Raw genomic sequence first — 8647 nt, 5'->3', positions numbered from 1 at the left:
CCAATAGGTGTGGGGGCATCTGTGGAGCAAAAAATAAACTAGAAAATTATGGAGGCAACAAGTGGACTTTTGGGTTAAAAGGACAAAATTACCCTCAAGGCACACCAGGATTCCCACGCGTATGCAACGGACAATAACGAGTCAATCAAGGAAGAGTCAAAGGCGATCAAAATAGTATATTTATTCAAATCTCTCTCATCGCTCCTCATCAAATCCTCACTCAAAAGGTAACTCCCAATTTCCTTATTCTAATTGGGATTAATTACCAAATTAATTGCAAGATATTATTTGACATAATATCTTGCAATTATATTTAAAAAAAAACCACCATAAGTATCCGATCCTTATTTCTCCAAATAAGGCTGGCCACACCCCTATATTTAGTCCCATTTTTCTCCAAAAAGCTAAGTCCAATCTATCCCTAAAAATCCCTAAACACTTTCTCTCTAAAATTGTAACTTTGGCATCAGAGATTCTTCGGTCAAAGCCCCCTATTCATCGTGGGTGTGTGTGGCTCTTGGCCATAATCTTATATGTTATTATTTTGCAAGTGCATTTTCGTCAAAGGAGAAGAAGGCGGAAATTTGCATCCACATACATGAAGCCTTACCCTAACAAAATGTAGAAACTATTAGAAACAAAAATGAATTAAGACAACTCTTAAGTGAAACGAAAATTTGGAAGCCCTGAAAGATCATAAACAAAAGCCGACTTTGCACATGTCGAACAAGATTCCCACCAATGAACCCCAACATAATCAACACCAAAGTTTGCTAAACAATCGACCACCTAATTTCCTTGATGATAAATGTCAGAAAACTGAATATGCATGGAAGAGAGAATGGTACAATAATTTGCCCAATCTATCGATAAATGCCAAGGCACCTGATATTGTTCACATTATATATAGTTTGTTACGTTTTGTATAATTTTTTTGTATTATCTGTTTGTTTTGAAAATTTATTCTTCATCCAAACTCTATTTGTAAAGTCTTATATATACATTAATACAAACACTGCTAAATTTGTTGAGCAACATTCTTTGTAAAGTCTTATAAATACATTAATACAAACACTGCTAAATTTATTGAGCAACATTCTTTTAGTTTGGAGTAGGAGAATTAAACTCGGAACCTCATGTGAACATAATATTCTTAATTTAACTAAGTTACAAATTGTTATTTGTCAAGACTCGGATCTATTTCATTTTCTCTGTTTGGTTTCCCCTCCTCGGGGCAGAGCTGACTTGAAGATAAAGAAGTGGACTTTAAAGTTCTCGAGTGATTTATTTCTAATAGTTTTTGTTGGTATATGGGATTTATTATTACATTGGTTGACCTCTTAAGTTCCAAGTTTCTTTTGGTGCCATATAAAAAAAAAAAAAATCTTTTTCTAACCGTGCCATATACAATTTTAAGTTTCTTTGTATAATACAATTTTAAGTTGGCATAGCTGTTTCTCAACTCTATTTTCTAATGATTTTTGTATGGGACATACTGTTATCAAATATTTAATTAGTTGACTTTACGATTTTTCTCCTTTTACGATTCTTTCAAATCATGGGGACTAACTGTTATTAAATTAAATTTTCTGGTTTAATATTACTAAATTACTTGATATGATGCTAAAGTTTATTTTCTCTATATAAACAATAGTTGACTTCCGTTGGTCTTTACATTTTTTAAGTAATTAAGTTTGACTTTACACACTTCTGCAATGTTTATTCGATCGTTTTTATTCTTTTTTAAGGTTCTCTTACTAATCAACTTCACAGTTGTTCACTGCTTTGGAGGAAGAAACCTTTATTTTAGTGTGCAACTCCAAGTACATGGCATCTGGACAACCGCCCTTAAAAGAATAACCATGTTTTATAACTATGACCCAATAACGTAGTAGGGGTGGGCATGGTTTGATTCGGTACGATTTTGAGTGAAACTACAACCAAAATTGAAACTTTTTACCGTGCGGTTTGATACGTTTTGAAGCCAAAACTGAAATGAAACCAAAATATTTGGTTCGGTTCGGTGCGATTTCAAATGGTTTTGGTTTGGTTTTTGACACAAAATGTACATTTTAAAATTTACACTTTTACATGTTAATCACTAACATGGTATTACACCAAAAAAATTGTATGTAAATTTGCACCAAAAAAATTACATGTTAATTACACCATTGGTCAAGAATTTGACTCCATTCCACAAAGAGACTTTATTCCTGAATAATCGAAAAACTTAGAAGTTGAAGGCTATACGAGTACGTGCACAACACAACCATGGGAAGCCCGTTCTCATTCACAATCTTTGCCAAGCGAAGCGTTTTAACTACAGAATGCAATTGTTTACCTTTTCCATGATCTTTATATATACCTTCAAATCCCCTCTAAACTATGTATCATCAAATTCATCACAGCAGGAACAATCAACAAAATAAATGATCATGAGATTCTGGAAAAGCTTGACACAAAACATACCATCTGCTATAGCCTATGAAGAGTAAGGAGAATTTCGTCAAGAATTCACATCTTACCTTTGATAGTAGACCAAAGGTTGAAGCTCATCCTTGGAACATTGTTGCTAACCACACTATATCAGTTTCCTAAAGAAATGTAGGATAACTCTTCCTCTTCAAAAGGCTGCATTGATAAGTGATCATTGTTGAAAAAGAATAGGGGGTGAAAAAGGATGACATTTTATTGTGGTTGAGTCCATACTAAATTTGAGGATGACATTTTAGTATGGACACTAACAAACAAACTATTAAAACATGACATTTAATTTGAGGTGTGGTTTTGGTTTTGATGCGGTTTTCAAAAACCAAAACCGAAACCAAACCGTTTCCTACTTTGCAGTTCAATTTCAAAACTACAAAATCGAACCGTTCGGTGCAATTCGATTTGATTTGGGTTTCGGTTTCTGTTTTCGGTTTCAAATGCCCACTCCCATAACCTCGAGAAAACTGGAAGTGTTCTACTGGCTCAAAGTATACTTAATTAAGGCATATTTTAGTTTGTGGCGTGGAATCAGTGATGTGATATTTTACTTGTGTACCAAACCAACGATATGAAGAAAATTCCAATATGCAACATTTCTAGGAAGTCAAGATATTACAACAGCTAATAGGAAACCTTCCCCAAAAATGGAGAAAATTTATGTACGTGTTCAGTTTACGAATAACGGGGTGATATGCTATATATTATGTTGGAGATTTCAATAATATTTTTGAAATATTCAACAATTTACAATATGAGGAAATGACATGGTTGTTGCGTTTTTTTATTTTTTATGGTATAATTCTTAATGTCACTCAACTTATATTATAACATGTAATGTACCTTCTTATGTTTTTAATACATAGAAAAATCTCTCCAAAAATGAGTAAAGCCAAGGAAAAATCTATGTTGTCATAAAAATCTATTTTCATTATCTGGCAACCTAATTCTCCTTTTTGTGTCTCCTCGTTCACCAAAAATTAAATCCCAGTCTCCTCAATAGAAGCCGTTTTATAATACGACGAAAATCTCTCTAGAAACCCTCTTGCCCCTCGTCAAGTCCTAGCTTCCTCCATGGCCGCCGGCTTCTGGCTAAGGCTGGGGACCGGTGGCAGCTTCTCCTTCTCCTCCTAGCCTCCCTCCCTTTTTTCCCATCTTTCCCCTCTATTTCCCCCCCTCTCATCCTAGATTTTTTCTCGCCTCGCTATCCACCTCCCCCCCCCCCCTGTTTCTTAAGCCATTTTCCCCCATCCCAGCCTTCTTAGCCCTCCACTCTCCTCTCTCCTCCCCTGACTCTCCCCCAACATTTAGATATGGACCTTGCCATCTCAAGATTCACCTTATTATGCCGTTTGTGCTCTTGGTGTAGGGTTGGGTCTGCGGATGCAAGTGGGTCTTCTCTCCTACCGTTTTGACTCTTAGCTTCACACCTCCTTCCCGAATCTGGGTTATGCCTTGCTTAAGGCCTCTTCCTTATTTCGGGGTATGACGCATGATTTGGGCTTGGATTGGGCTGCTGGTGGGTTGGAGCCATATTTCATCACTTTGCTTTGGTGTTGTGGACTAGCCGAAATCCACACTCGGATTAAAGTGCTACCTCCTTGGTGGTGCTATTTTAGTTTGGGCGGACAAATCTGGCGGTGGCTATGTCTAGGCTTCCTGTTGGTGGTTGCATTTGGAACTTCTGCTGCTTACGATGGATTGCTGCTCAGCTGGATTTCAGGTGTAGCGGCCTGACCCGTCTTGCCGTGGCATGGCATTGGTCCTTACCTGGGGGTCCTCATTCCATTGGATGTGTTAGATTATGTTAGTTTAGCCTAGTTTAGTGTAGCTTTATTGTCTCGCCTAGTGACTATTGTGGCCTCACCGCAACAATGGTTGTATTTGGTTTTCGCTTTGAACATTGTAGTATATGGTCTCGTCTACTAACGATGATTTTACGTGGTCTCGCTTCCGCGATGACTTTATGTGGCGACGTTATTTAGCGATGACTATTTGCAATCACCTATACGAATCTGTTATATATCGTTTATGTGACAGCTTTGTATGGGTGTTGTGGAAAGTTCTCGTACATCTGGTAGCTGCTTAGGGGTTTTATTGTTATTGTCTTATTTGCGCAAATTCACTTCTAGATCATTTTCTTGATCACTGGAGGATTGTGCCCAATTGGCACCTATGTATTGCCTCGGTTAATTAATGAAATACCAAATAGTGTTGCTTGTCAAAAAAAAAAAATTTGAAGTAGAAGTGAAACAACTTGCTAATTCAATTGAAAATGGTCAATGTATCTTCTTATAAGATTTAGGTTTCAAATTTATCAGTTTGGTCCTTTATGTGTGAGATTTATGACATCATATATCGACTCACATACATCTCACATAATAACTCCAACAATTTTATCTTGGAAAATTAGTCAAGTCTCTCAACAACGTAAAATAGTTTTTACCATTTAGTGCCAGGATGTGAAGAAATGTCAAATATCAAAAGTTCTACCAAATCTTGCATGTGCATATAAAGTTGAGTTACTTTCCATATTGTCAATTGATTTTATAGTGAAACCTCAAACTCTTTCATAGTATTAGAACAGATTGACCCACATGTGAACCCCACAACCATACGTCGTCCAATTTACCCAATTTTTTACTGTCATTGTTTTAGGCTCAAAATTTCACTATACATAAGATGTGAATTTCCTTTCATTCAATACTTCAAAAAGGTGTATTTAATTAGACCTTCTAATAAGATGTAGTAAGTTGTTTGATAACCTTTTTTTTTTTTTTTTTTTTTTTTGAGTTTTTAATTTTTAGTTTTCACTTTTCATTTTTTTTTTAAACTAAAAATTAAAATCTTATTTGGTAAACTACTTTTACCAGTTCATAATGCTAAGTGATTTTATTCATTTAATATGTGCATATGTAATATGAAGGAGGCTGAAATTTTTTGGAGGCCCTTTGAAATTTGGGACCCTATGCCGCTGAATCGTTTGTACGTAATGCCACCACTGAAACAAGACCAAAATGGACAGTCATAATAAGGTTTAGGGTATTAAACTTGAAAAGGAAAGGGTTAAACTAGACAAAGAAGGGTATATATTGACCTAAAGATCTTTTCTTGAACTTTAAATTTATAGGATTGAGATCTTTAATAATGATACCCGTCTTCACTTATATGATGCCACAACTTATATTTGTATTTTTAATTGTTGTGGCTTTCGGACGTGGGATTAATCCATCCGATCCTATGACTTGTATGAAGCCATATGTAGACATCAAGAATGTCAAAGGAATATCCACAACTCACATTTTATATATTGATGCAGCTCAATTCGATCTCGATCGATTTCGGTTTTTCCATTCAATATTTTTTAATGTCGACCAATATTTAATTCAAAATTATTTCCATAGAACTTCAGCAATTGCTAATCTTTAAAAAATATTGATGTATTTGACAAAAGAAGAAAGAAAAAAAAATTATTGATGTAGGCTTTATCCAACAACGGCATAAAAAATAGGTTTAATTGGATTAATAGTTCCGTGGTAATAGGATAGTCGAAAGATAGCACATGTGGTGAAAAAATTAGAATTTAAGCTTCTGTCGTAAAGTCTGTTAGGATTTAGGCCAAAATTGAAAATTTCGCCATCTTCATTAATTATTAGCATGTGAGCCACACATAAGAGGCTAAAACGAAATTCTCCGTTAATTGTTAGCACGTGAAGCTTACATGTGAGGCTAACTCTATCTTTTTAGTCTCACATGTGAGCCTCACGTGAGGGAAAATAGACGGAATTTTCAATTTTGGGCATAAATCCTAGCAGACTTCACCATGGGCTTAAATCCTTTTTTTTTCACCACATGGACAATTTTTCAACTGCCCTATCACTACGGGTATTAATAATCTAATTAGGCCTAAAAAATATTGGTCGACATTAACAAATATTGAAAGATATAGAACATTAATAATGAAATTGCAAATATTTTTTAGCTGTACAAGGCCCCATGCCGTTGTTTAAAGATTATAGACTATTTCATGTTAATGATTGATAATTAAGAATTAATAAGGGAAATTCTATTTGGAATTCAAACTGAGTTGGCTACTCCTGTCTATAAATATGCCCCAATCTCCTTCGTCCAGAGCACCAAACAAGTCTAGCTTCCTTCACAATTATTAGCACTAAAGCAAAAGAAAAAAAAAAAGACTTCTCTATACATTTAGCATGCATATGGAATCTGCAGCAGCTATTGCAAATGGTGGATCGAGTTCACTTGGTGCAATGTACTCCTCCGATGAGGAGGCGGAGTTCATGTCCCAGTTGCTCGCTAACTGTTCCGTCACAAATGAGATGAATGAGGCTTCAAGCTCAGCAATCCCATTTGCAATTTGTCCTAGCTATGATTTTTCAACATCTAACATGGAAGGCATTTATCAAGGTTCACAATATTCTTCAGAAATGGTTGATCTTTATTTTTCAAATGGGAGTAGTACTTATATTATGAGCAATGATGAAACAAACCACTACATTGGTAATCCTAACCGTATTGTGGAAACAAGTTACCACAACTCCGAAGCATTTCGTCCATGGGACGACAATGATACCAACTTGTTTCCCACTCAAGGCGAAGAATATGGCATGGATCATCACCAAGAACTGAGCAATATCAATATTGAAAACCAGCCGGGAGCTGCTATTTATGACAAGCTTCTGCAGCTTAATAGGGAGTCTGATCATGAGATGGCGATACGGGAACCTGCAATGGAAAATGAAGTTATGGTTTCCGAAAATTCTAATAAAAGGCCTTGCAGTTCAGTAGATGTAAGTATACACAAGATCAAGCTTTAATTAATCTCTCTTTCATGCACTTAATTGGTGATGCTTATTTTTTATCGTATTTTTTTAACTTGAAAAAATGAGAATGTGTGAGCATCTCCAATCATAAGTAAATGACTAAATTTTGTAGGTGCTAAAGAATCAGAGGAATATGAAGGCGAAGAAGGGCCAAAAGGCGGTCTCAAGCGGAGACATTGAAGATAATGATGTAAGCACCAAAGGACAGAGCTCAAGCAGTTGCTGCTCAGGGGACGATGACTCCATTAATGGTTCTCATCACGATCTGAGTAGAGGCGTGAGTACTTCAATCTTGAGTCCAAAAGGGACAAAAGCCAGTAGGGGATCGGCAACTGGTTCCCAAAGCATATATGCGAAGGTAAGTCCATAAAGTACTCTGAAGTATATATTTACCAATTTCTTGAAAAAAGAGATTTCTATTGATCAATACTAGAGGGATGAGGATGTTGAAAGTCTTGAAAGTAGAAAATGTATAGTTCTTGAATGGAAAATCATTGTATAACCCTTAGTTCATTGTATTAAAGTTGCTTTTTTTCCAATAGGGGTATAGTTGACATTTCATATGTTATGGTTGACGACAATGTTAGTATAGATGAAGCGCCTAGTAGTACAGATAAAACTGATCAAGTTTCTATGCATATCCTGCAGAAAAGAAGAGAAAAAATAAACGCGCGGTTAAGAATTTTGCAGAACCTTGTACCAAATGGAACAAAGGTAATTGTCAGCATATAAACTCTAATAATATAAGAGTGGGTGTAATTATTTAAGAGCCCCATGCATGTAACTAAGTTCTCCTAATATGAATTTTTTTTTTTTTTTTTTTTTTTTTGTGGGCAATGCAGGTTGATCTCAGCACAATGCTTGAGGAGGCTACCCAGTATGTGAAGTTCTTACAGCTTCAGATAAAGGTAATACCAAAAGAAAGAGAACTGAAATAATGAAATATATATTCACGTTCAAGTTTAAATCTGAACAGAAGTTTTGATTTAGTGATATAATAATATTGTTTTTTCGGTTTCTATTTTGCAGCTCCTAAGCTCGGATGATATGTGGATGTTTGCTCCTATCTCTTACAATGGAATAAACATTGGGATCGACTTAAATTCTTGATGAAACTCATAGGATGTAGTAGGAGGTCGATCTGCTATTGTGGTAGAACAGACTACAAAGTCTTTTGGCCATGGAAATAAGGGCACACAAAAATTAATAAAGAAACTAGCATCTGCCAATAATATTTAATTTCAGCATTACAAAGGGCCCCTGTTGAATACCTAGATTGCAGATGAATATGCGAATTATACAACTCATATTGGTGA

At 35.6% G+C, this 8647-nt stretch overlaps 1 protein-coding gene across 1 annotated transcript; it reads left to right on the top strand.

Annotated features, from left to right (window-relative positions):
- Positions 1-6707: 6707 nt before the first annotated feature.
- Positions 6708-8441, top strand: LOC137724918 (transcription factor bHLH84-like). Its single transcript, XM_068463561.1, has 5 exons — positions 6708-7298; positions 7444-7689; positions 7980-8045; positions 8174-8239; positions 8361-8441. Exons 1-5 carry the CDS (start codon positions 6708-6710, stop codon positions 8439-8441), a joined length of 1050 nt encoding a protein of 349 aa, XP_068319662.1.
- The last annotated feature ends 206 nt before the right edge of the window (positions 8442-8647 follow it).

This window comes from Pyrus communis, chromosome 2 (genome assembly GCF_963583255.1).
Source record: "Pyrus communis chromosome 2, drPyrComm1.1, whole genome shotgun sequence".
NCBI lineage: Eukaryota > Viridiplantae > Streptophyta > Magnoliopsida > Rosales > Rosaceae > Pyrus > Pyrus communis.
The sequence above is the reverse complement of the archived record's forward strand: the minus strand, read 5'-3'. Positions and strand labels throughout refer to the sequence as shown.

Coding starts and splice junctions, on each gene's coding strand:
- LOC137724918 (XM_068463561.1), top strand. CDS start 6,708: ATGGAATCTGCAGCAGCTATTGCAAATGGTGGATCGAGTTCACTTGGT. Junction 7,690..7,979: donor CCCAAAGCATATATGCGAAG/GTAAGTCCATAA, acceptor CATATCCTGCAG/AAAAGAAGAGAAAAAATAAA. Junction 8,046..8,173: donor TTGTACCAAATGGAACAAAG/GTAATTGTCAGC, acceptor TGGGCAATGCAG/GTTGATCTCAGCACAATGCT.